The following is a 27079-nucleotide window of genomic DNA, read 5'->3' as shown; positions in this document are numbered from 1 at the left end:
TGTCTGAAATACACAATCTGGTGCCATATTCCTTACCTTCAGAATCAGTGTTTTAACAAGTTCAAGTAATCTGGTGGCTCAAATGGTAAAGAATATGCCTGCAATGCAGGACACCCTGGTTCAATCCCTGGGTCGGGAAGATCCCCTGGAGAAGGGAGTGGCTACCCACTCCAGCATTGTTGCCTGGAGAATCCCAGAGGAGGCTGGTGGGCTGCAGTCCGAGAGGTTGCAGAGAGTCGGACACGACTGAGCAACTAACACTTTCAGGTAATCTGTATGTCTGGGAGAATCATTCAGACAGAATAGAAACACAGTATGGGCAGTTACTAGAGGAAAAAAAAAATCACTCTTAGGTGTGGTCAGTTTGAGGTGTTTATGGAACATTCAAGGAAGCTGATCCATAGCAGTTGAGTATATGGATCCTGAGGCTGGGCTGGAGATGCAGTTTACCATTTATCAATTTGTTAGTATTTGAAGCCATCGTCCGACCCAAGTTTCCTGGAATCTGCCCAGGAAATCATATCATTAGGCAGAGGGCCCAGAGGGAGCACTAAGAAACATCATTATTTAAAGTTCCATATAGCGAAAGGTATCCACAAGAAACAGAAGGAGGTTCCAGTGGGAGGTCTAAACAACGTGAGAAGTAGGAAGAGTTCCAAGCGGCAGGATGGTCAACATTCTCATTTTCCAGCAGAGCTCACGTAAGAACAGACAAAAGTCCATGGATTTGGCAATCTTGATGTCAGAGTAAAGCTATGGGTGGAGATTATTTCCCATTAGTTCGTTCTTGACCTTAGTATGTGGGGATGCAATTTAGTTTCTGCTTTCAAAGTTCAGATGAGTAGAGTATGTGAGAGGAGCTTGGTACGGAGCCACTTTGCAAATGTTCTCTCTTCCAGTAAGATGGTAAATTCTTTGAGGAATAAGGAAGGCACATAAAGATGAGTAAGACCCAGTCCTAACCCTCAGCGTTATAACAAATAAGAAATAAGGTATCCATAGTACAAGATGGGACATATATTATAAAATATAGGGATTCAAAAGAGGCATATACTACATCCAAACAATCAGAAGAGGCTGCTTACTTCTCCTAAATTGTTAGTACAGAGATGTGCTTACTTAACATTTACATACTTAACACTTAAACTATATTAATTGCTGACTTTTCTCTCAACAAATCTGATGAATTATTAATAAAGTCCCATTTATTCCAAAATCCAAGGAAACTTCAAACTCATTCATGAGATATTTATTAAAATAACACATTTAGGGAAAAAAATCAATACAATGTATACATCATTACTGAAAACTGTATACCATCATACAAAAAAGGATTTTATTTTGGGAAATCGATTCCTAATTTATGGCAAGTTTTACTTTAGAAATAAAACCACAAAACAACACAATCTAATTCAATCTTAAAGGCTGGCATGCTGAGCAAGGAATGTTCTTATTCTTTGTAGGAGTTCCTTCTTTACACTGTCAGGTACCAGGGCTGAAATATAAAAATAAAAACATAAGAGTAAGATGATTCCAATTAATATTTATCAATTTGAGATCTGGTATTTTATTCAGGATTACCAAGTGAAATTTCATAAGTAACCCTCACGCTTCAATAAAAAAAAAATAAAGACATCTGAGATAATAAAGTATATTTGAAATTTATTGTTTGAAAGAACTATCCAATACCTAAAAATATAATTCACATGTGAAAATTCTTTACACTAGGAATAGAAAAGGCCTTTCTGAAAGAGAGGCTGTAAAAGATTGCTAAATCTGATTCAAATGCAATTTAATAAGCCTGGTTAAAATCAAACAAAAAAACAGAGAAAGCACTCTTACAAAAACAGGGTAATCTCTCTACTATACAATTTCTTCAACTTGATAGGAAAAAGATCAGCAGGCTCACAGAAAAATGATGAAAGGAGAAGCACACAGTTCTTGAATGTCAAAAGAATTTAACCTCACAACAGAAATGAAAATTAAAACTACCATTCAGATAGCATGTTTTACCAATCAGATTGGCTAAAATCCAAAGGTCACTAATATATGTATTGGCAAGACTGAGGGAAAACTGGCCCTGTTACATTGGCTGGTGGGAGAATAAATTGATACAGCATATTTGGGGAGATAATTTGGTGATTCTGTATTGAAATAAATGCATATAATTCTCTTGAATCAACAAAGATGCAAGAGCTTCAACAATAGTTGTTTCTGTCATATGTTCATGTTTCAAATCTTGAATCGTGACTGACTATATTATCTACTCTGAATATTAAACCAAAAATGGGGAAATGGGAGTTCCCTGGTGGCCTAGTGGTTAGGATTGCAGGCTTCACCGCCATTTAGCCCAGGTCCGTTCCCTTGCTGGGGAACTGAGATCCCAGAGGCTGCAAGGCACAGCTGAAAAAAAAAGGCGGGGGGAGCCCTGATCCTTGAAACTTAATATTAAATGTCAGTTATCAAATCTACACTATTTCCCTCCCTTTTGGCTACTAATAAATAAGGACAAGAAGGAATTAACTTTAACTTCTAATGTTATTTGCTTGAATCCAGAGGAAATGAAATCTTCAGATATAGTTCAACATTTCGACAAAAAATTCCACAAATGACAGAAATCAAGTGAGACAAATACTCCTCTTTATAAATTCAGTATAAACCTGCCGAGAAATAAGGACTACATAATTAAGTCCACTGGAAATGTGATCGATATGTATATTAAATACACTTCTACTCAAAATTATGATGACTGAGAACAGATCAGCTGCCTTGGGGTTACAGATGAGGTGTGACTAGAAAGGAATAGCTTGAGGGAGTCTTTTACTACGAATCTATACATGTGTACAAAGTTCACAGAACTGACACTAAAAAAGGGTCAATTTTACCATATGTTAATTTAAAAAATACTTAACAATGAAAAGAAAAGATTTATTTTTACTTTTCTTTTTTGCTAATTCTCTAGCAGGGGAGCTATAAGGGATTGAAATATCCAACACACAAGCACTGAAGGAAATGCAGAGATAATTTCTACCCTGTTAACAGATTTACTTCCTAAATGTTAACAGATTAAGCAAAAATTACAGAAGAAAAGTCGAAACAAAACACAGAAATTTATTTAAAAATATAAATCCATGGGGAGGGCAATAAATACTGCCCCACCCCAAAATATGATTGACTGACAAAGTTATGTTTTAAAAGATGGCTGGAAAGGACCGTGGGATACTGTAGCTCTTTCCAGGTGGTAGCAATTCAGGGGCCTAGTATTCTCTGGTAATAATTTTAAAGTGATTTACTTTTCACACTTTAATTCTTTTTACTTCTTCTGTGTGAGGAAACAACTAATGGGTTATCTAATTTACCTGCTTCCACTTATAACTACAACCACCCGCTACCGCCTTCCTCAAAATAAATGAAAATAATCTAGTTACACCTAATTATTACATATAGACTTAACATTATTTCCTCTGTTTCTTTTGATTTCTCTTAACAAGGCATTAAAGGGAGAAATTTAGAAGGCAGCTGAAGTGAGTCTTAAACATGAATTACTCAATCATGAAGTTACGGAGCTACCAGATTCTTAATTAGACACCCAAGAAGACAACTTTGTTTATTTTTAATAAGGAAGGCGAGCAATGACTCAGGGACTGCTGTAAAACACTGAATTATTACACATAAGGCTAAACTTTACAAATCCTAGCTTCCGGTAATATTTGCCTCTATAAAAAATCCAAAATTTAAGAAATTATCTGTTTTAACAACCATATCAACTTACATGTGTATATTGTTATAAGAGTACAAAACATTTTACACCTCGTTTGTTACTCAAAACTGCAAGAAAGTTGGCGAGGCAACTATAACTCTTCCCAAAGAGAAGATGCAAGTATACCCACATAATTTTAGAAAGAGTGCTTTTCCCTGTTAAAAAGAAAAGAAAACCTGAACCAGCAAGAGAGAAAACAAATCATGTCTTAGCCTACATTTCCTTTCACACATTTGTATTCCTTACCTCTGCCTTTTGGTGTGATTTCAGCCACCAAGTCATCAACAGTAACGTGTTCTAGTCCCTTTTCTTTAATTACCTCTTATGCAAAAGCAAAAAACAAATCATATCATTTAAAATCATTATCTGTAAGAAAGATTTTCATAGAGGAAGGGTTAAGATCATGTTTTTAGAGTCCAGACTGGTCTTTAAAAAAAAAAAAAAAAAAGGACACTTCTTTTTTTCTTTCTAATGAAGATTTAGTTCAACCTTAAACACAGCATGTATTCACTAGATTCAAAACATAAGACAAATAGTTGTAACAAGTAGAATGAATTTGAACTGTAAATTCAAATTGTCCAAAATTAAAATATGGAACAACTCATTTGTTCTCTTCTCTATGTTGGAGCAAGAGGAGGAGGAGGAGGAAAGGAGTTAACACTTACTGGACCCCTATTATGTGCTGGGTGCTTTGCAATATTTAATATTCATGATTATCTAATGGCCTGGGCATTTTCCCCACTTTGAAAGTGAGGCAAGTGATGCTTAAAAATTAAATAACTCATTCAAACACGACTTGAAATCCAGCTCCAGTCTTACACCGAAGGTCTATTTGACCTTGAAGTCTATGCTTTTGTTAATTTGGCACATTGCCTTCTTTGGATTAATGATATAAAGCCTCTATTATCATTATCATTTGTAGAAACCATTACAATGAGAATTCATTATAAATATCCAGAATTCCAACATGCCAAAAGCTGAGCCAGAAAGGAAGGAGGCTCACCTTAGTGACTTGTGGAATCTAGCTAATGGCATCATCATCAATACCCAGTAATTTAACAAGCTTCCATTTTATAATTTAAAAAATATAAGTAATTTTCTAAGAGCTTTTATAGATGATTTTTTTCAAAAATAACACTGTTAAAGACAGGAGATAATATTTCTATAAGTCTGCCAGCCATAACATGCTCAACATATTATTAAGAAAAACTGACTAGGAATCACTAATGTTTCACTTCCAGTAGGCACACTGAGAAAGGTGGGATATTTCATGCCAGAGGAAATCTTGCCTCAATTGTTTTAAGAGAAACAAAAAGAAACATTTCTAAAATTTAAGGAACAGATCTACATATGATCACTCAGTGCAAGTAGTCTATACCACATGATTCAATTTTCTATTTGTGTAAAACTATGCTTGAGCAAGCAATATATCTTAAAACACTGATTATAATTTTTTCTAGTGAATTTCAGACCCACACAGTTGAGAGCAATGGAATTAGCTTATCTTCTAAATGAAACTGATTACCTTTACAGTGTGCCTTCAACTGATCCTTCCAGCCACATTCAATTAATTTAGCTCTCAGCAACTCTTTGAGGCTGTTGAAAAAGAAGTGTTTCCTAATTAAACTACAGCAGCGTACAGTATCTTACACAGGAATGTTTGAAGCAAAGCTTCACTGTTCAATGAAAAATCCCCTGCCTTCTGGTTACAAAACTTTTAATTTAACCATGGCCTAATCTTGGTTCTATCACTAAAAAGTTCTTTGATCTTATGTGAGTCAATTTAAATGCTGAGCCTCATTTTCATCATCAATAAAATTCAGTCAAGTGGATGGGACACAATACTTCTTAAGAAACCCTAGTTGGCCCTTCTTACACACTTTCTACTTCCCTCCACCAACAGGAATATTGTGGGTTTTGTACAACTTCAAAAGGGTATTAGTTGAGTTTGAAGCAGCTATACTTTTGAAAGCTTCAAACCCCAGAATCCATTCTTTAACTACAAATTCTTAACCATTAACTATCTTACTGCCCCATTATATCTCAACCTTATAGACGTCCCCTTCCCTTTTTCTCATTACCCTTTTAAATTATACATTAGTTATATGTTAGTAGCTCAGTCATGTCATGTCGGACTCTCTGTGACCCCATGGACTGTAGCCTGCCAGGCTCCTCTGTCCATGGAATTCTCCAGGCAAGAATACTGGAGTGGATAGCCTTTTCTTTCTCCAGGGGATCTTCCCAACCCAGGGATTGAACCCACGTCTTCTGCATTGCAGGCAGATTCTTTACCGTCTGAACCACCAGGGAAAAACTTTAGTTACTACATTAACTATGGTATTTCATTAATTCTAAGACTGTACTTTCCCACATTTTAACAATTCAGTCATTGGCCTGCCTATCATAATTTAATTGGCAGTATTTTCTTTTCTTAATGGTTAAAAAAATAATGGTATGTATTACAACTGATGACATCATGGGTGCAAAAAAATATTTTATCTTCTGCAAAACCTACTGTTACAAAGCCTCAATCTTCAACCTAAACCATCTCATTTCTCAGCTTAAACATGTCGAGTCACAAGCCAAACTGCTTCTTTTTCAATACTCCTAACATCTACTACGTGACATTTCCATCTTGATGTTTAATTAAGTCATTTAATCTTAATAGGGCCAAAACCCAACTCTTGCTTCTCTTCCACCTCAAGCTGTTCTTACCAGAAAGGCAACTCCATTCGTCTTGGTGCTCAGGCTAGAAACCTTGGCAGCCTCCTTCACTCAGTAATTTTGATAACACTAATATCCAATCTATAAGCACATCCTACTGGTTCCAGTTTTTAAACATATACCTGAAATTCAAATGCTTTTCACCATCTCTGCCATTACTAGCTAGTTCAAGCCACCATCTTCTTTTGACTGGACTGCTGCCAAAGCCTCTGACTTGTTCCCTGCCACTTTCCCTCTGCACTTCCTTCTCCTCTCCCTGCTCAAAACCCTCCAGGGATCTCCCAGCTTACTCCGAATGCAATTTCCAGTCTTTACTATAGCCTAAGAGACCCTGCATGGTTTGCCCCCTCCCCAGCGATGTCTCTGACTTTACTGTTTCTCTCTTCCCAACTGACTCAGTCTCAGTGGCTTCCATGGGTTCCTCAAAAGGCCAGGCAAGGGAATGTCCTGGCAGTGCAGTGATTAGGACTCGGTGCTTTCACTGTAGGGCCCTGGGTTCCATCCCTGATGAGGGACTAAGGTCCCACAAGGCGTGTGAAACATGGCCAAAGAAAAAAAAGCCAGGCATACTGTCTCAGGACCATGGCTCTTGAGTCTCCCCACTCCCTCAAATCTTTCTGATCTCTTTATCAGTGAGGTCTACTTGTTTTCCTTTCTATAACACACCTGATTATTCTCTGCTTTATTCTTCCTCTAGAACTCCTCACCATCTGACACACTGCACATGTATTTTCTGTCTCCTTCCATTAGAATGTAAGCAGTATAAAAGAACAGACTTCATTTTGTTCACTGTTGTATCTTCAGACCTTAACAGGACATGGCAAATGGTAGAAACTCAGTAACTTAAAGCTATGTGAATGAAGACAAATGAAAAACAATACATAATCCCCTATAGCCACTACTGGCCATACTATCCTCTTGGTTTCCCAAGGCACTGTTCTAGAGGCTTTCTTCCTCCTCATTCCTCATATCAAGGGTTGTTGATTTTACTTAAAAAAAAAAAAAAAAAACTAACAAACTGTAAGTTCTTTCCTTTTTTGCTCTTTTACTTTTCTCCTGATACTATCTTCACAATCTATCTTTAGTCCTTCAAATCTCCTTCACACTGCCAAAATAACATTCCTAAAGTGCAACACGATCTAGTCAGCCTCTTAAAATTTTTTAATGCCTCCCACCATCCAAGGATAAGTCAACAAATGCTTTTGCAAACCTACCACCTATTTTTCTGCCATTTCTTTGACAGTAAATACACTCTACAACTCCAGTGTGAGAAATCCGGGTAGGGGCTCTAGCAATGGAAATGTGAGCTAGGCAAGGTGGATCATGAATGGCCTATTACTGAACAAGGATGTAACCAAGTTAAGTACATTGCTAAAACGACTAGGAGAAAGGTAGTCTTAGCTGGAGATGTAAATTTTGAGTTCCTAATTCCTGCCACTTTGTGCGTAGTGCCTTCTGGAAAATAAAGCCAACAGAGGAAAGCAGATATGAGATAGGAAAATAAAGACATATTTTTGCTGACAATTTTTGAGAGACTGGACCCGGTGGTGCCTGAAGTACCTTCAAACCCTAGACTTTTAGTAACACAATATTATACATTTCCATTAGTTGAGCTAGTTTCTCATCCTTTTTAATGGAAAGATTTCTGATTATACAAAAACCACATTTCTCCTGTCTACTGTCTTTCACATTTTAATTGCACAGTTCCCCCAGAATATTATCATATTAGAACAAATTTCTTTGACTTTGCATATTTGTTTCCATCTGCCCAGACTGTCCTTTCTCTTTTACTGTGCTGGGGAACCACTAATTCTTCTCTCCCAGGTGAAGTAACACTTCCACCATTCTGGGAGACTTCACTGATCATTTTAATCTCCAGGTAGAAGCTGAAAGTTCCCTCTTAGGTTTCTCTCATACAATTTATCACCCTGCTCCTGGAAGCCTTTTTTTGATTCTTTAGCCTCTCCTCTGCACGTGGAAACCTGTTCATTCTTCAGATGTTTACTTGGCCAATTATATGCTAGGTATGATGCTGGGTATACAGTTTCTGCTGTGGAGAAACTCTACTTATACAAACTAGCAAAGTAGGCCAGTATAATACAAAGTAATTAAATGCTATGACAGAACAAGGTATTTGGGAATTAACAGATTCCTGGAAGAGATGATATTTAAATTAAAACCTGATAATGAGCTCGAATTACTTAAAGATGGGGGGGAAGAATATTTCAGAGAGTAAGAACAGCAAATGCACTCTGAGGATATGAGACCTTGGTAACTGAAACTGGTTCCATTATGTTGACTCTCTCTTAAAACTAGGCAACATTTTATCTCCAACAGCAGTTATTTGGGTATGTATTTTTCTTCTCCTTTAGCTACACATTTTTTGAGAGTCATTTCCTGTTCATCTTTGTACATGATTCACTTCCCTCCAAGTCTTGCCATATTGAACAGACCTAAGCATTTTTTTTTAAATTGATGTTAGGAATTGAAGTTTTGGATAATCTCAATTTTCTGTAATTATTTCTACTAACATCAGTATTGTTACTTGATAACTAGATTCTTGTAATAAAACAAAGTTATAATTTAAAGATGTTAAATGTAATTTATTAATACAATCTATTACTTACCGTTCTCTTTCTCCAGTTTCTATCAACTTTTGGTTAATCGCTGCTCTCATCTGCGCATCTTTGTTCATCTTGCTAACCTGAACATCAACATGTATTTTCAGATATAGAACACTTACAAAGCATTGTCTTCTAAATCCTCTAGGCTAGCACCTCAACAGACTTAACATTCTATCAACTGAAGGGGTGATAAATTTCAACAATGTGTTGATAATGTCATTACTCTAATATTATTTACTGTTTCCCAAGAAGTCATAATGATGAACTTTACAATTTCCCCCCCACCATGTACCCTTCATTAATAAGTCTTTGGATAATAACAATTACTGTACATTTGTTAAATGCATATGTGCCTGGCACTGAGCTAATCTGTTTTTATCTCATTTAATTCCCAGATCTTATTCTTTTATGTAAGTAGTATTAACACAGTTTATATTTTACAGGTGAGGAAACTGAGGAACCAAGATAGAAAAGTGAACTCAGATACTGTGACCCCAGAAGCCCCCAAATACTTTACAAGCACATAACAACTGACTGTTAAATTAAATGCATTCAAAATTTGGGGGAAGCTATATAACCTGAATATCAATAAAAGATTAAGTACAGTTGGTGACAAAATTTCCAGGTAAGGCTCTTAAGCACTTTACTTTTCACTAGGATGTACAGAATTACAACCGCCAAACTAGCTGTGTGTGGGTGTGTATGTTCTTTATCAAAACTTGCAGGTTGGCATAAAGAAAAAAGAAACCTCAAATAAATTCCTAACTTAGAAAACTCTCAATTTTCAGTAAAAACAGACAACCAAAGCGGTGTAGAAATAAGAGGAAGGTTAAGTTGTAAAACTTGGAATAAGCCAACGTTACCCTACTTATCTGTCACTACCTTGAGAACTTTTGTTGTCTCCCAACTCGCCGCCTTTAAGAAAACTGAGAGTGGCGGTGAGTTTTCAGAGTTGTGTTTTTTCTTTAATGCAACAGGAAAAAGGAGAGGTTGAGAAAGAACTAGGATATGTTTGCCTTTGCAGTTGGAGGCTAACATTTTCAAAATAACACTAAGATCTATAGTCAGGACCTTCCCTAGAATACTGAACTCGATCCTGCCTTCGGCCCGACACTACGGATAGTGACCTTGGACAAGTCAATTCTTAAAAGGCCTCAGTTTTCTCACTGGTAAAACAAGGGCGCTAGGGGATCCCTCCCAGTTCAGACATTCTTACGGAAAATAGAATAGGGCGGAGACAGCGGGAGAGGCGGGAGGGGAGGAGCCAGAAAACAAAGCGAGGACTGGCTTCAGGCCAACTCCGGTAGCACGCCCTGTCGGAGAGCCCTACAGGCCCGCGAGCGCGGGTCGGGGAAGCTAACGAAAGACAGCACATCGAAAGGAGCCTGGGCTGGGCCCGGGTCCCGGCCCTGAGGACCACGGGCATAGCTCACCACCATCACCGCGGGCGAGGGCCGTCCCTTCCCAGCGACGAAATGACCCTTGCGCTGACGACCGTTACCTACCACACTCTTCGGCTGCCCGGACCTAGACCCTCAGTAGCTCGGGCACCTAAGCACACAGAAAGCTAGCACACGCATTTCCGGGGCGGGGTCTCGCTACCCTGCCTATAAAGTGAGAATTTAATCAGCGCGGGCCGCCTCTTGGTCGCTCAGCCTTCTGGGTAAGAGAGTCCAGATCCTGCTGTCGCACGGGCATTGAGTTCAAGAAAGACTACATATCCCAGCATGCAACAGAGGCAACTTTCTCGCGGGCACTACATTTCCCAGAAGGCACGCTGCGCCGCAGTGTTTTCTGGGATGAGAACCACGCCGCCTCCAAGCCACAGTACTCCCAGGGAAGCGCGGACCTTTCAACGAGAGCTTTACTAATTCTCACGCTGGGCCCCTGGAAGGCGATGGAGGTGGCCGCTAATTGCTCCCTGCGGGTGAAGAGACCACTGCTGGATCCCCGCTTCGAGAGTTACAAGCTCTCCCTCGAACCTCTGCCTTCTTACCAGCTGGAACTTGACGCAGGTGGGAAGCGGCGGCACCCTCTCGCCCTCTGTTCCGTTCACCTTTCGGTTTCCTTCGGCGCGACCCATTCTTCATTTTCTTCTTTTTTGACTTCGGCTAGCCAGGCGACTGTGACTTTCCTCACGGTCAAGCCGGGCTGGGGTTTACCATGGCTTTCTCTGGAGAATGACTCCCTTCCCCGACCCCCTAGGGAGCCGCTTTCCAGTGGCTCTGGCGTAGCAGGACCGTGGGTTCCGCCCTCGGCTCTGCTGCCCGGGCTCCGAGAGCCTGCCCGAGGTACTGCCTAGGCCCGGCCCGCCTGTCGGTCCTGGTCTGATTCCTGCTGCAGAGAGTGCTCAGGACAGGCTTTGCTCTTGGAGCATCCCCTGTGTGCGTTGAGAAGCCACACCTCTTTGGAAGACCTTCTGCTCCTGTCCTCTGGCTGAGACCCAATTCTTAGAAGAGAAACTCCGTTGCATTTATAGGCTGTCAGATTGAGGACTCTGTCGTAGGACTTTTCTCTACATCTCGAGAAAAAATTGGAGACGAGTTGGTTTAGTATCCACACTTCTACTTATTTTATCTGTCGGTGGCGGGAATAATCATCCATGTTTTTACAATGTAACGAGTGGCATTTTAGTTGACGATAAAGAGCCCAGAGATTGCATTTTTGATACACAATCCTGCTGATTCTGATTCATGTCAGTGGATCACACTTTGAGCGATAATCTAGAGTTAATAGGTTTTATAGTATCAAGTAAGGGTTTATTCGTTTAATGTATAAATTATAGAAACTCAGCAACCTCTCTTGAGAGCCTGTTTTATGTACATGCTGATACAATAAAGATGAATATGACACAGTAATGTAAAGTTGCTATTGTCTAGCTAGGAAGAAAAGTGTAAGCTGATAGTTACAGGAGGATGTGGTAAGGCAGTGATCAGGATATGTACAAAACATAGTGATGGTGTTTCCATGTTTCTCAAACCGGCCAGAGACATCTAGGAAAGCTTCTAGATGAGGGAGTTGATATCTCAGTTGCGCTGTAAAGAGTAGGTAGGAGTTGATCAGGATAAGAAAAAATAAGCTTGCTGTTTCTTTTCATTCCCTTTCTCCCACCTTACATAAATAAATAATAACTCCATGTTATTTAGCCTTGCATTAAAAAACCACCTCAAAACTCAGTGGCTCAAAACAGTAAGCAGTTATTAGTGCTTATAAGTCTACAGGTTAGCTAGGCGGCTCTAGTCATAACTCAGCTTTCTCATACATTTGGTGTTCTCTGGCTATAGGCTGCTGTAAGATGGTTTCAGATGCTCCCTTCTTGGTTTTCCTCCATGTGGTCTCATCCAGCAGGCTGCCACAGGCTTATTCCAAGAGACAAGCAGTGCACAAGAGTTTTTTCAGGCTCTGCTCGCAGTAAGTTTGCTGTTGTTCCACTGGCCAAAGCAAGTAGTATAATCAAGCGCAGAGTGGGTATGTATGGGAAGACTTCTAACGCAGGTCGACATAGTCGTTTGTGCTTTATCTTTGGTGTATTTCTTGTTTTTTTTAACCTCTGTAGGGAAGGAGCAAATTAGCAGTGATCAGACTCTCGCCACACGGCCTCTCGCTCTTGCCCACGTTTTGTGAATACGTAGTTACATAACAGCTGAGACCATTTATTGTACTGTGCACGTTCAGTGCCCTGTATAAGCACCACCTGAGAAGCCGTTGCGGCTGCGTTATAGCTGTGTCCGCTAGGTGAACCATGAGAAGAGAAAATAGTGTGTCTGTTTCTACGGCTGCTGTGCCAGTCAGGAGACAGTAAATGTGTCTGCCGTTCCTGCAACTCCTTGAGTTTTCTTCCCTTATCCCTGCTCATGCCTTGCCTACCATGGTTCAACAGTGTGCACAGTGAGGGACATCGAGATAATCTCCTATTCAGTTTCTCAGCAAAGCCTGTCAACTCAAAATCTTGTCTTCTCCATGCCTCTACCCTGGTCCAAATCATTGATATCTCTCGCCTGAACTATAGTACCTTCCTGACGAGTCTTTCGATTTGGGGCACCTTCATTCCATTCTCTTTAAGGCAGTACTTGTTATAGTTTTTAATTCTTTGTTTATTTGATATCTGTTTCCTGCACTAGACTGTGAGTTCCATGGAGCTCACTGTGGTGTTTCTCTTTTGCTCAGTGCTCACTCTGTAGAGACAGTGGTTGGCATAGTCGATACTCAGTACATAGACTGAATGAAGGAGAGAAGTTGTTGAGGTCATTCCATTCCTGGGAAAGCCTGAGCAAAGGGGAAACAATTAGACTCTGTGCAGGGCACTACTGCACTGCTGTTTTGCAAGAGCAAACAAATCTACTGGGAGAGTGAGAAGATTTAGATAGGTGAAGGCACTTTTTAATCTTTGGCTTTTTTTTATCCTGTGAGTCAGTGTTTCCCAGACTTTTCCATGGGCAATTACAAAGTAAAGCTCAGCTGTCATAGATTTACCAGCTTTTTAATTTCCTTAGTGGAGCTGTTTCTTAAAAACTGTCATGTCCTCACCCACCTTTTCATAATCAGAAGGATATTTTGACACCAAAAAAGCAGGAAGCAAACTGTCACAATAAATATTCCTCTTGAGTACACTGTGAAAAAACTAAGATATTCTTTTTCTCCCTCATTTCACCAGTATTGGTCTTAGATTATTGTTTGGGATGCACAGGTGGAGATGATGAGATGTCATTTACATTAGGGTCTTAAGTAGAGAAGGGAAATTACTAAATTGGGGATTGAAGAGTTCACTCTTCGGGGCTTCCCCAGTGGCTCAGATCGAACATGGGTTCGATCCCTGGGTCAGGAAGATCCCCTGAAGGAGGAAACGATAACCGACTCTAGTATTCTTGCCTGGGAAATCACATGGACAGAGGCGCCTGGCAGGCTACAGTCCATGGGGTTGCAAAAGAATCGGATACATCTTAGCAACTAAACCACAGCAAGTTCACTCCTAGGCTCTGGGAGATTGAGTTTGGACGATGAAGGGAGTGGAGACGGGGAGACCAGTTGGGAGGCTTTGCAGTAGTTCACATGAGGAGCTTTCATTAAGAATTACTTGAGGATGATGAAGAAGAGGTTAATTCTTTTAAAAACTGCCATTTCTAGAGAGTGTGAGATGATTGAGCTGCTCCTCCTGATGGTTTGATTTCTTTTATAACCAGCCCAGGGGGTTCTTATTAATTCAACAAACTGTTGGCAGGCACCTGTGCTGTGTGAAGCTCTGCAGTTGGGATGTGAGAATGAAGGTGGGGTGTCTGGACTCGAAGAGCTCAGAGCATTGAGTTTTGTTCTCTTGTCTTATGTGTTGTTAAATTGTTCTAAAACCCGCTTTGCTACCCCCTGTGACACTGCATAAACAGTAAATGTCACTTTGTCTTTTTCTATCCCAAAGAACTAAGCAATAAAAATCTTTTGTATAAAATGTTACTGCCCTTTGACCTAGCAATTCCATTTCTGGGCCTTTCTCTTATATTTTTTTTCCCCTAGACTCTCCACTCAGTAAATGTATATATTTTCACTTAGCTAATTCATACTCCATTTTTTCATCTTGGTTTACAAGAAAGTCAGATTTCTTTCTTGACTATTAGAACCTATGCTATAAAATCTCTACAAATTAGAATATGTACTTTTCCATAGACCTGATTCTTCATAGACTTTATCAAATTTCTCAGCATTTGGTGTCTGTTTTCTCTGCTAAGACTATATTCTGTGTTGAGAGTCCTGTATCCATCTTTTTCTTTCAGTGTTTCATCTCTGGGGCTGAAGCATGACTGACTAGTAATAGATGATTTTATATCACACACAACAAACAGCTTTTGTTGTTCAGTCACTCAGTTGTGTCTGACTCTTTGCGACCCCATGGACTACAACACGCCAGGCTTCCCTGTCTTTCACTATCTCCCGGAGTTTGCTCAAATTCATGTCCATTGAGTCGGTGATGCTATCTAACCATCTCATCCTCTGTCTTCCACTTGTCCTCCTGCCCTCAGTCTTTCCCAGCGTCAGGATCTATTCCAGTGAGTTGGCTCTTCACCTTTGCTGGACAAAGTATTGGAGTTTCAGCATCAGTCCTTCCAATGAATATTTGGGGTTAATTTCCTTTAGGATTGACTGATTCGATCTCCTTGCTGTCCAAGGGACTCACAAGATTCTTCTCCAGCACCGTAATTTGAAAGCATTAGTTCTTTGGCACTCAGCCTTCTTTAAGGTCCAACTCTCACATGACTGCTGGAAAAACCATAGCTTTGACTAGATGGACCTTTGTTGGCAAAGTGATGCTTTTTGCTTTTTAAATATGCTGTCTAGGTTTGTCATAGCTTTTCTCCCAAGGAGCAAGTGTCTTAATTTCATGACTGCAGTAACTGTCCACAGTGATTTTGGAGCCCAAGAAGACATAGTCTGTCACTGTTTCTATTGTTTCCCCATCTATTTGCCATGAAGTGATGGCACCGGATGCCATGATCTTAGTTTTGAATGTTGAGTTTTAAGCCAGCTTTTTCACACTCCTCATTCACCTTCATCAAGAGGCTCTTTAGTTTCTCTTCACCTTCTGCCATAAGGGTGGTGTCATCTGCATATCTGAGGTTATTGATATTTCTCCCAGCAGTCTTGATTCCAGCTTGTACTTCATCCAGCCTGGCGTTTCTCATGATGTACTCTGCATATAAGTTAAATAAGCAGGGTCACAGTTCACAGCCTTGACGTACTCCTTTCCCAATTCTAAACTTGTCCGTTGTTCCATGTCTGGTTCTAACTGTTGCTTCTTGATGTGCATACATGTTTCTCAGGAGGCGGGTAAGGTACTCTGGTATTTGCATCTCTTTAAGAATTTTCCTCAGTTTGTAGTGATACACACAGTCAAAGGCTTTATCGTAGACAATGAAGCAGAAATAGATGTTCTTCTGGAATTCTCTTGCTTTTTTCTGTGATCCAGCGGATGTTGGCAATTTGATCTCTGGATCATGTACCTTATGTTGGCAATTTGATCTCTGGATCATGTACCTTTTCTGAATCCAGCTTGTACATGTGGAAGTTCTTGGTACATGTATTGTTGAAGCCTAACTTGAAGGATTTTGAACATTACCTTGCTACATGTGGGGCTTCCCTTGTGGCTCAGCTGGTAAAGAATCTGTCTGCAATGTGGGAGACCTGGGTTCAATCCCTGGGTTGGGAAGATACCCTGGAGAAGGGAAAGGCTACCCACTCCAGTATTCTGGCCTGGAGAATTCCATGGACTGTATAGTTCATGGGCTCACAAAGAGTTGGACACGACTGAGCAACTTTCAGTTTCACATGTGAAATGAGCACAATTGTGTGGTAGTTTCAATTCTTTGACATTGCCTTTCTTTGGAATTGGAATGTGGCCAGTCCTGTGGCTACTGTTGAGTTTTCCCAATTTGCTGGCATATTAATTGCAGCACTTTAACAGCTTTACTGAGATATAAATGACAATAATCTACAGATATTTAACTGTATAGTTAGTTTTGATGAGTGTCTGTATACACTTAGGAAGTCGTTACCACAATCAAGAAATTAAACTTAGCCATCATCCCCAGAATTTCCCTTGTTCCTTTCTGTATCTGGCCCAGAGTTAGTTAGGAGGGAACAGGGAGGAAGAAAAAGGCAGAAGTGATCTCCCCTTGTAGCCCACCAGGCTCCTCTGTCAATGGGATTTCCCAGGCAAGAATACTAGAGTGGGTTTCCATTACCTTCTCCAGGGAATCTTTGCAACCCAGGGATCGAACCCAGGTCTTCTGCACTGGCTGGCAGATTTTTTTTTTTTTAAACCACTGAGCTACCAGGCACGCCCCTAAGGTTTATAATGTACATCTCTAAATTATTACATGATACATTCAAATGATATTTTATTATTTCATGTATAGTTTGAGAACCAAAAGTATACTTCCATTTCTCTCCTTTATGATATTGTCATGCGTTTTACTTTTACATATTACTATAAACTTATGTTGTTGTTCAGTCTCTTAAGTTGTGTCCGACTCTTTGGGACCTCATGGATTTCAGCACACCAGGCTTCCCTGTCCTTCACTATCTCCTGGAGTTTGCTCAAACTCATGTCCATTGAGTTGTTGATGCCATCCAACCATCTTAGCCTCTGTTACCCCCTTCTCCTCCTGCTCTCACTCTTTCCCAACATCAGGGTCTTTTCCACTGAGTTGGTTGTTCACATCAGGTGGCCAAAGCATTGGAGCTTCAGCATCAGTCCTTCCAGTGAATATTCAGGGTTGATATCCTGTAGGATTGACTGTTTTGATCTCCTTGCTTTCCAAGGGACTCTCAAGAATCTTCTCTAGCACCACAATTTGAAAGGATCAGTTCTTAGGCACTCAACATTTTGTTTAAATAGTTAATTACCTCTTCAGTTCAGTTCAGTTCAGTCGCTCAGTCGTTTCCAACTGTTTGGGACCCCATGAATCAAAGCACGCCAGGCCTCCCTGTCAATCACCAACTCCCAGAGTTCACTCAAACTCACATCCATCGAGTCAGTGATGCCATCCAGCCATCTCATCCTCTGTTGTCCCCTTCTCCTCCTTCCCCCAATCCCTCCCAGCATCAGAGTCTTTTCCAATGAGTCGACTCTTCGCATGAAGTGGCCAAAGTACTGGAGTTTCAGCTTTAGCGTCATTCCTTCCAAAGAACACCCAGGACTGACCTCCTTCAGAATGGACTGGTTGGATCTCCTTGCAGTCCAAGGGATTCTCAAGAGTCTTTAACACCACAGTTCAAAAGCATCAATTCTTCAGCACTCAGCTTTCTTCACAGTCCAACTCTCACATCCATACATGACCACTGGAAAAACCATAGCCTTGACTAGATGGACCTTTGTTGGCAAAGTAATGTCTCTGCTTTTGAATATGCTATCTAGGTTGGTCATGACTTTGCTTCCAAGGAGTAAGCATCTTTTAATTTCATGGCTGCAGTCACCATCTTCAGTGATTTTGGAGCCCCAGAAAATAAAGTCTGACACCGTTTCCCCATCCATTTCCCATGAAGTGATGGGACCAGATGCCATGATCTTCGTTTTCTGAATGTTGAGCTTTAAGCCAACTTTTTCACTCTCCTCTTTCACTTTCATCAAGAGGCTTTTTTTTTATGGCGCTTTCTGCCATAAGTGTGGTGTCATCTGCATTTCTGAGGTTATTGATATTTCTCCTGGCAAAGAGATGTAAAAGTAGAGGGAAAAATCTTAACGTATTTACTTCTATAGTTGCCATTTCTGGTGCCCTTCATTCCTTTATGTTGATCCATAGTGTTATCTGTATAATTTTCCTCTGCCTGAAGGACTTCTAATATTTCTTATAGTGTGGGTCTTCTGGTGATGAAATATTTCAGCTTTTGTGTGTCTAAAAACAGTTTGCCTTGATTTTCAAAAGATATTTTTTGCCATGTACAGAATTCTAGGATGACGGGTTTTTTTCCTTCACTACTTTAAAGATTTTACCCCTGTGTCTATTACTTTTATTGTCTCTCATGAGAAATCATGTTATCCTTTGTTCTTTTATGCATGATATCTCTTTTTTCTCTGGCTGTTTTAAAGATTTTTCTCTTTCATCCTGACTTAGAGTGGTTTGATTATATTGTGTGTTGATGTGGTTTTCCTCATAATTCTTGTACTTGGGGTTTGCCAAACTTCCTAGATCCCTGAATTTATAGTTTTCATCAGTTTTGGCAAGTTTTCAGCCATTATTTCTTCTACTGGTTTTTTTTTTTTTTCTTTGTTTTCTCCTTTAAGGAATCTTAAAGGTCGGGAAGATCCAGGGATCGAACCCGGGTCTCCCGCATTGTAGACAGACACTTCGCCGTCTGAGCCACCAGGGAAGTCTTTTAAGGAATCTAGGTATCCATTATTTATTTATTTATTCCTTTTTGGCTGTGCTGGGTCTTCGTCGTCGTCTCCATTCTTTCTCTAGTTGCGGAGCACAGGCTGTAGGTACGTGGGCATCAGCAGTTGCAGCCCATGGGCTCAAGAGTTGCAGCTCACAGCTCTAGAGCTCATCCTCAGCAGTTGTGGCGCGTGGGCTTCGTGGCCTTGCAGCATGTGGGATCCTCTCAAATGAGAGATTAAACCATTGTCCCCTGCATTGGCAGGTGGATTCTTAACCACTGGACCTGCTGGGAAGTCCTCGTTAACCCATTTTTAGATCATGAGAAGTTAAACACCAGCTCATCAATGCTCTTTTTATTTTTTCTGTTTTTGTTGTTTTGTTTTTTGTTGCTTTTTGGGTATGCTGCGTGGCATGCAGGATCTTATTTTCCAACCAGGCAACCTGTGCCCTCTAAAGTGGAAGCACAGAGTCTTAAACACTGGACCTTCAGAGAGGTTTCTTAAGTCTGTTTTATTTTGGGTAGTTGCTGTTTTCATGCCTTTAATTTCACTCTTCTTTTTCAATGTCTATTCTGTCATTAATTCCATCCAGTGTATTTTTCATCTCTAGAAGTTTGATTTAAATGATTTTAATATCCTTCATATCTCTAGTTATGAACATTTGGAATCTACTTTAATCAATACTTAAAGTTTTATCCTGCTAATTATAACTTCTGTGACCATTATCTGTTGGCATCTGTTGAATGATTGTTCTCTTCATTGTGGGTTTTGTTTTCTTTCCTCTTTGTAAACCTGGTAATCTTTGGATGAAAAAAGTTGTGAATTTTACCCTATTGTATCCTTATAAATCTTCTTGAACTTTGTTCTGTGATGCAGTTGAGTTACTTGAATTTATTACATTAACTTCACTGGGTCTTCTTAAATTTTTTTTTTTAGCTTAGTCTGGAGCAGTGCTGAGTCTGTGGCTGATTATTCCTCACCTCTGAGACAGGACCATTCTGTGTATTTTGCCTATGAATTAGGAGTTCGCTCTGGTCTACCTAATGGGAAGGATCACAGCTCCCAGCCTTGTGTGAGTTCCCATCGCTGTTCCCTCAGTTGGTCCTTTCCCTGGCCTGGAGTGGTTTCCTCAAACATGTGCCATTAGTCGTCTGCTGAGTATTTGAGAGAGGCCTCTGCAGATCTGTGGAGTGCTCTCTCTGCGGCTCTCTCCTCTGGTACTCTGCCTGATGAACCGTAGCTGCCTTGGTCTCCCCAGACTTTTCAGTTCAGATTCCTCCACCCAGAGAGTCGGCCACATTCTACTTCATTCGCCCCTCTTTGTGCTGTGGGCTGGACCCTCAGTCAGGGCACCAAGCTGGGCACGGTAGGGCTGACCTCATTTGTGTCTCATCTCTTAAGGATCACTGTCCTTTGTTGCCTGTTGTCTCATGTCTTGAAAATCACTGTTTTATATAATTTTGTCTGATTTATTTTGTCTTACTGGTTGTTTCCGAGGGAAGGCTAAATCTGGCCACTATTATTCCATCTTGGCTGCTCAATACATGTTTTTAAGTGAGAGAGTAATTTCTGTAGAATATTAGAGCTGGAAACAAAATTGAAATGGATTCAGGAGCATAATGAGAAAATGGGAGTGTAGACTGTTTATTTAGAGAAGTTTGAGAAATACAGGGCGGAAGAAAGCTCTGCTTTGAGTGCAGAGCAAAGGAATCCTTTCTCATGTGTTTTGTGAGTGGGGGAATTTTCGACATATTTAGGTAAAGGAGAAGGGGCCAGTGAAAAGGAGATAACCAACCTGCGGAAGGGCCCAGAAGAGGCAGAAGAGAAGGAAATCATCAACAGCTATGTGAGAATTAGCCTTGGAAGGGAGAATAGGAACAGAGAAATTAACACTCTTCTCAGGCATCATATAGCAAATTCTTCACATGTTTTTTAATATAAGCCTGTCAATAACTTATAGGGTAAGTATTATTCACTTTTATGACAGGTGAGAAATCAGGGTAGACATTTAGGTAACTTACCCTTTAAGCTGCTCATCAGTGGTTAACCTGACCCAAAAGCACACACTCTTCCTGGTCCCTGGGCTGTTTCTTCAAGGCAAGGAGAATAAAAGCTGGTTAAAAAAATTTAGGCAATAATTAAAATAAAGAGAGAGAAAAGCCGTGTAACTATTGTTTTGTGTAAGTTTACTATAAAATTCATGCCTGCTCTTCTGGAGGAAAATTTGGGGAAAAGCAGATCTAAGTATGATGGTACAGAAGCTTATATAGAAGAGTTTAGGCGGGGCAGTGCTGCTAAATCTAGTCTTGCCCTGTTCTATACATTTGCTTCAGAACTAGCTCTACAAACTTGTACTCTGGCTTCTTCACATCTTTATATGCAAAGAGCAGCAAACTCAGCAACTAGGTGGAAAGAAGATAAATGGTCTACGAAGTGACCTTTGTAAAGTAATTCAATTTAATTGTATGTTCTAAAAGGACACGAAGCTGTAATTGTGGCCATTGTTAGCATCCTTTGGCCAGGAACCCTGTCTGTTTTATATACCAGTATTTGCTCAATGCCAAACACCATGTCTGGCACATAATAGACATTCAATAAATCAATTTGTGAATGAAAATCTATAGATTTTTGAGGTCCCATGCATGTTATTTAAGAAAGGTAAAGATTAAGGGAGACTCCCCTCTTGTTAGGCCCCAGGTGCTTTTTAAAAGAATAAGGGAAAAGGCTTTTCCAGTAGGGCTCTTGTAGTATATTTCCAATAATAAAATAGTTTACTACACTGACTTCTTAGCTCTTTATTAAAGAGATCGCTCATCTTCAGTCAACTCACAGAGCCAAGCTAGCTTGGAGACTCCTGGCCATCGTCTTCTCCTGTAGACTCCGCAGAAGAGCCCTGCCAGTGGTTAAGCTCTGTCACATTCTGGATGTTGCTTTTCTCCTTTCATTTCCTCTGCCTTTTTATACTTGAGATGATTGACATGATAAATGCAGTAACTTTAAGTATGTAATGTGCCCTTTTCTTGTGTCCTAATAAATTATATAAAATAATCTTGTCAGAATGCAGCAAGACAGACTGTTTCATGGTTTCCTAACACGGTTTTCCAGATCCGTACGTTCACAGTCGAGTACGCATTTGTACTAAGGCAAAGGGCTAAGAAGTTTCTGGCTTGTTCAGCATTGCCCAGGTCTTTGGCACGCGTATGAAGAAAATGTATTTGTTGTATCATTGCCTCGTGTTACTGCTTTGCGCCATTATGTTAGCGTGTATACTTCCTGCAGTATCGCGTTTAATCCACACAGTGGTGCTAGAAAACCAGGAATTGATTGTTTCTAATCTGTGTGTATGTATTTTTAGCTTCCAGATAAAATAAACACTCCCTCGAGTTATGTAATAACAGTTTCCTCAGCCTCTATCAAATCCATCATAAAGTTACAATGGTTTTACCTCTGGAGGTCTCTAAACTTCAGCCATTCTTACCTGGATGACTGCAGTAGCATCCTGGTGGGTCTTCCAGGGTTTCCTTTGCTCTGCTCTGTTTTCCATATTTAGTTATAAGTAAAGCTTCTGTACAGAGAAGGCAATGGCACCCCACTCCAGTACTCTTGCCTAGAAAATCCCATGGACGGAAGAGCCTGGTAGGCTGCAGTCCATGGGGTCGCTAGAGTCAGACACGACTGAGCGACTTCACTTTCAGTTTTCACTTCCATGCATTGGAGAAGGAAATGGCAACCCACTCCAGTGTTCTTGCCTGGAGAATCCCAGGGACGGGAAGCCTAGTGGGCTGCCGTCTATGGGGTCGCACAGAGTCGGACACGACTGAAGCGACTTAGCAGTAGCAGCAAACCTTCTGTAAATTTGAATCTAGACCTTACTCTCCTACTTAAAAGCTCGTAAATGAATTATTACATTGAGTTTATCAGCAAAGATGAATATAGCAGGGCCTTTTGTGATCCACCTTCTGCCCAGTTCTCTAGTTTCACACATCTATAGCCTTTCCTCGTGCAGTTCTCCTTGTGATAAGGTGGGTGGGTGTTTTTGTGTGTGTGCTCAGTTAAGTTGGACTCTCTGACTTGTTTTTTTGAAATCAAGTTTTTCCTTCTACTTTTGCCTGTTGTCCTTTGCCAGTGATAAGTAGGGGTGTGTGTGTGTGTGGTGTGTGTGTGTAGGGGTGTGTGTGGGTGTGTGTGTGTAGGCATATTTAAGTTAACTCTACCTTATCCTTTGTGTGTGTGTGTGTGTGTGTGTGTGTGTGTGTGTGCTTGCGCTCAGTCAAGTCAGACTCTTTGCAACCCCATGGACTGTAGCCCGCCAGGCTCCTCTATCCATGGGATTTCCCAGGCAAGAATATTGGAGCAGGTTGCCATTTCCTGCTCCAGGGGATCTTCCCAATCCAGGGATTCAACCTGTGTCCCTTTGGCTCAAATTTTTGAAAGCCTTCATTAATTTCCCCGAGTAGATCAGCTTCCAGTGTTAGTGGTTCTCAGTCTCCAGTAATTTTTCTCTGTACAATTTATTGCAGTTTAATTATATATTTATTTGATTAATTATATACATATTTACATTTATATGGGTGTTCCCTTGTGACTCAGCTGGTAAAGAATCCACCTGCTATGCGGGAGACCTGGGTTTGATCCCTGGGTTGGGAAGATCTCTTGGAGAAGGTAACGGCTACCCACTCCAGTATTCTGGTCTGGAGAATTGCATGGACTGTATAGTCCATGGGGTCGAAAAGAGTCAAACATGACTGAGCGACTTTCACTTCACTTCACTTACATTTATATATAATGTATTTATTTATTTGCCTAACGTCCATTTCCCCACTGGATCACAAGTGTTAAGAAAATAGATTCTGTGATTTTATGCCTATTAAAATATTTGCTGAATAAATGAATGAATAAATGTAAGTCAGCCAGTACTCAAGACGGGTATTAAAAGTAGGGACAGGTGAGCATTTGGGGGAAAAAGACGAAAATACTTGCAATCAGAATATAGTAAGGTGAGTTTCATAATTAAGTAAAGTACTGGCTAAGCATAGTCTACTTATGTATTTCCTTTTGGAACAGAAATTAATTCTAGGTCATGAGCAGCCCTGAACTATAAGGGTTTCTATCTACATAGATGAGAAGGAGGAGTGGGAGGCAGATTTAAAATTGTCGAAGCAGCTAAGAAAGTAGATCTTATAAGTTCTTATAATAAGAACAGTTGTAACTATGTGAGTTGATGGATGTATGTGTTAAACTTATTTGGTAATCATTTCTCAATACATACATATATCATTATGTTGTACATCTTAAACTTATACAGTGCTGTATATCAATTATATCTCAGTAAAGCTTGAAAAAAGTAAAATTATGGAAGTCTCTAATGCCCTAGTGGAAAAGAAGCACTGTTGTTTGAGTAGGAAACCTTGTTTCTGTTCCAGATATGATACTGTTTTGTTCTGTACTCTTGGGAAAGATGTGGTATAACATTAGTAGTCACCATTTACACTTTGTTTCCATCGTTATATAATGAGATAATAAAAACATTCTCTTTATTTCTTAACATGTAGTAAAAGTGAATGAGTTAATAGACAGGAAAGGATTTTTAAAAGTACAAAAACACTTTATAATGTAGTGTACTTAATATTTGCCCAGAAGACAGGGAATCTTTCAATTTTAGAATTTCTCTGTTCTTTATATTCGTAATTATAAGGAAGAGGTACCTAAAAGAAAAGAGTGTGAAAAGCTGTATCTCCCGCAGCACTATACTATAACTTCTGTAAGCGAACGGCCTCGTCAGTTTGATTCACTGTTTACCCTTTGCACACAGTGCCTGGTTGGTGCCCAGAAATTGTTTTTGAATGAATAATATAAGTAAATTGTCCCAAAGGCCTTGGTAATTAGTGTTCTGTTTTTTTTTTTTTTTAACTTTATTGGCATTCTGCAGAAAAGAACAATCTGAGGAAAGCTCTTCGTGTTTATGTTTATGTTTCTTATATTTCAGCTGTGGCAGAAGTAAAACTTCGAGATGATCAATATACACTGGAACACATGCATGCTTTTGGAATGTACAATTACCTACACTGTGATCCATGGTATCAAGACAGTGTCTACTACATTGATAACCTTGGAAGAATTATGAATTTAACAGTGATGCTGGTAAGAAAAAGATCTATAATATTAGAATTTTTCCAATAAATTTGATCCTTAATTTTCACTTTTCATCTGATGGCCACAGAATTGAGGTACCCATACCTTTAATATATGGAGTCGTATCATCAGTTTGTATAAGGCTTCATTTTCTTTAATTCAACTTTAATTTTTCCCTTCATTCCTGTTACTTTAACTTATTCTCCTCTACTCTTAACCAATAGGCAATTACTTAATGTATTTTATATCTCAATATTGATGTAACTGTTCATGTCTGCTTTTTCTATGTGAGTTGTTAGCCCTGACTATGACAGTGGATTTATCTGTGGTCCCCTTTTGGTTAACATTTGCTTAGTGTATTTTTAAGTATGTTAATTGGGAATAGATCTCTTAGGATTGCTTTGTCTGCTGTGGATCAGTCCTTTTAGCGTTATAAAATATCCCTGTTTATCTCTGGGCTTTGGGAATAATTTCTGTCTTGAAATCTTCTGATATTTAATATAGCTGTCCTGGCTTTTTGTTTGTTTAATTAGTATTTGTCTTTTTCTGTTCTTTTTCTTTGAGTTTGTAAGTGTTAGTATTTTTAAAATGGCCCTTGTAAAGAGCATGTAGTTAGGTCTTGTTTTTTAATCCAGAATGACAATCTCTGTCCTTTAATTGGCTTAGTTCATTTATATTTAATTACTGTTATGGTTGGGTTTACCAACCATAATGGGTTGGTAATGGGTTGGGTAATGTTATGTTACCGTTTTGTTAATTTTTCTTGTTTTGAACCATCAGTTTTTTTGTTCCTTTGTGTCCCTCTTTAAAAATGTCCCTCTTTTTCTAAAAAAATTTTTTTTAATTAAAATTCCACTTAATTTTCTCTTTTGGCTTCTTATTTAAACCTGCTTGTGTTATTGACTATGAGGATTACTCCATTTCTTCTAAAGGATTCTGGCCCACAGTAGTAGATATAATGGTCATTGAATTAAATTCACCCATTCTGGTCCATTTGAATTCAATGATTCCTAAAATGTGGATGTTCACTCTTGCCGTCTCCTGTTTAATCACTTGTGATTTACCTTGATTCATGGACGTAACATTCCGGATTCCTATGCAGTATTGTTCTTTATAGCATCAGACTTTACTTTCACCACCAGAACACATCCACAACTGGGCGTTGTTTCCGCTTTGACCCAGCCTCTTCATTCTTTCGGAGCTATTTCTCCACTCTTCTGCAGTAGCATATTGGGCACCTACCAACGTGGAGAGTCCATCTTTCAGTTTCATGTCCTTTTGCCTTCTCATACTGTTCGTGGGGTTCTCAGACAAGAACACTGAAGTGGTTTGCCATTGCCTTCTCCAGTGGACTATGTTTTGTCAGAACTCTCCCCCGTGACCCGTCCGTCCTGGGTGGCCCTATAAAAGGTTGTTGTTGAACCATGAAAAGACGCCGGGATTCTTGGCCTCCGGAGGAGAAGAATTCAATCCGGGGCCAGAGACGAGGCTTGATCACTCGGAGCTTTGTGTAATAAACTTTTATTAAAGTATAAAAGAGATAGAGAAAGCTTCTGACATAGGCATGAGGAGGGGGCAGAAAGAGAACCCCCATGCTAGTGTTAGCAATGGAGTTATATATTCTCTAATTAGTTATTCAGTTCAGTCGCTCAGTCGTGTCTGACTCTTTGCGACCTCATGAAATGCAGCATGCCAGGCCTCCCTGTCCATCACCAACTCCCGGACTTCACTAAACTCATGTCCATCGAGTCGGTGATGCCATCCAGCCGTCTCATCCTCTGTTGTCCCCTTCTCCTCCTGCCCCCAATCCCTCCCAGCATCAGGATCTTTTCCAGTGAGTCAACTTTTCACATGAGGTGGCCAAAGTATTGGAGTTTCAGCTTCAGCATCAGTCCTTCCAATGAACACCCAGGACTGATCTCCTTTAGAATGGACTGGTTGGATCTCCTTGCAGTCCAAGGGACTCTCAAGAGTCTT

At 40.0% G+C, this 27079-nt stretch overlaps 2 protein-coding genes across 4 annotated transcripts in view; one reads left to right on the top strand and one right to left on the bottom strand.

The window, feature by feature from the left end:
* Nucleotides 1-359: 359 nt before the first annotated feature.
* Nucleotides 360-10699, bottom strand: ENY2 (ENY2 transcription and export complex 2 subunit). 2 transcript variants are annotated; one of them, XM_005902661.3, is made up of 5 exons: nt 10542-10699; nt 9112-9188; nt 5286-5356; nt 4007-4081; nt 360-1495 (listed from the first exon to the last, which is right to left on the bottom strand). In XM_005902661.3, the coding sequence occupies exons 1-5, from the start codon at nt 10545-10547 to the stop codon at nt 1419-1421; spliced, it is 306 nt and encodes a 101-aa protein (XP_005902723.1). In that variant the 5' UTR covers nt 10548-10699; the 3' UTR covers nt 360-1418. The 2 variants fall into 2 exon arrangements, with proteins under 2 accessions (XP_005902723.1, XP_005902724.1); XM_005902662.3 differs by having other exon boundaries at nt 10614-10685.
* Nucleotides 10700-10885: 186 nt separating this feature from the next.
* The window catches only part of NUDCD1 (NudC domain containing 1), a 93181-nt gene continuing 76987 nt past the window's right edge, over nt 10886-27079 (top strand). The window contains exons 1-2 of one of the 2 annotated variants that reach the window (XM_070382181.1): nt 10886-11123; nt 24957-25111. In XM_070382181.1, the coding sequence (XP_070238282.1) occupies nt 11006-11123; nt 24957-25111 (273 nt within the window). In that variant the 5' untranslated portion in view covers nt 10886-11005. The remainder of the gene's footprint in view (nt 11124-24956; nt 25112-27079) is intronic. The other variant, XM_005896975.3, reaches the window with a different exon arrangement.

The sequence above is a fragment of the Bos mutus genome, chromosome 14 (assembly GCF_027580195.1).
Source record: "Bos mutus isolate GX-2022 chromosome 14, NWIPB_WYAK_1.1, whole genome shotgun sequence".
Taxonomy (NCBI): domain Eukaryota; kingdom Metazoa; phylum Chordata; class Mammalia; order Artiodactyla; family Bovidae; genus Bos; species Bos mutus.
Note: the sequence above shows the minus strand (reverse complement) of the source record. Positions and strands in the feature narration are given on the sequence as shown.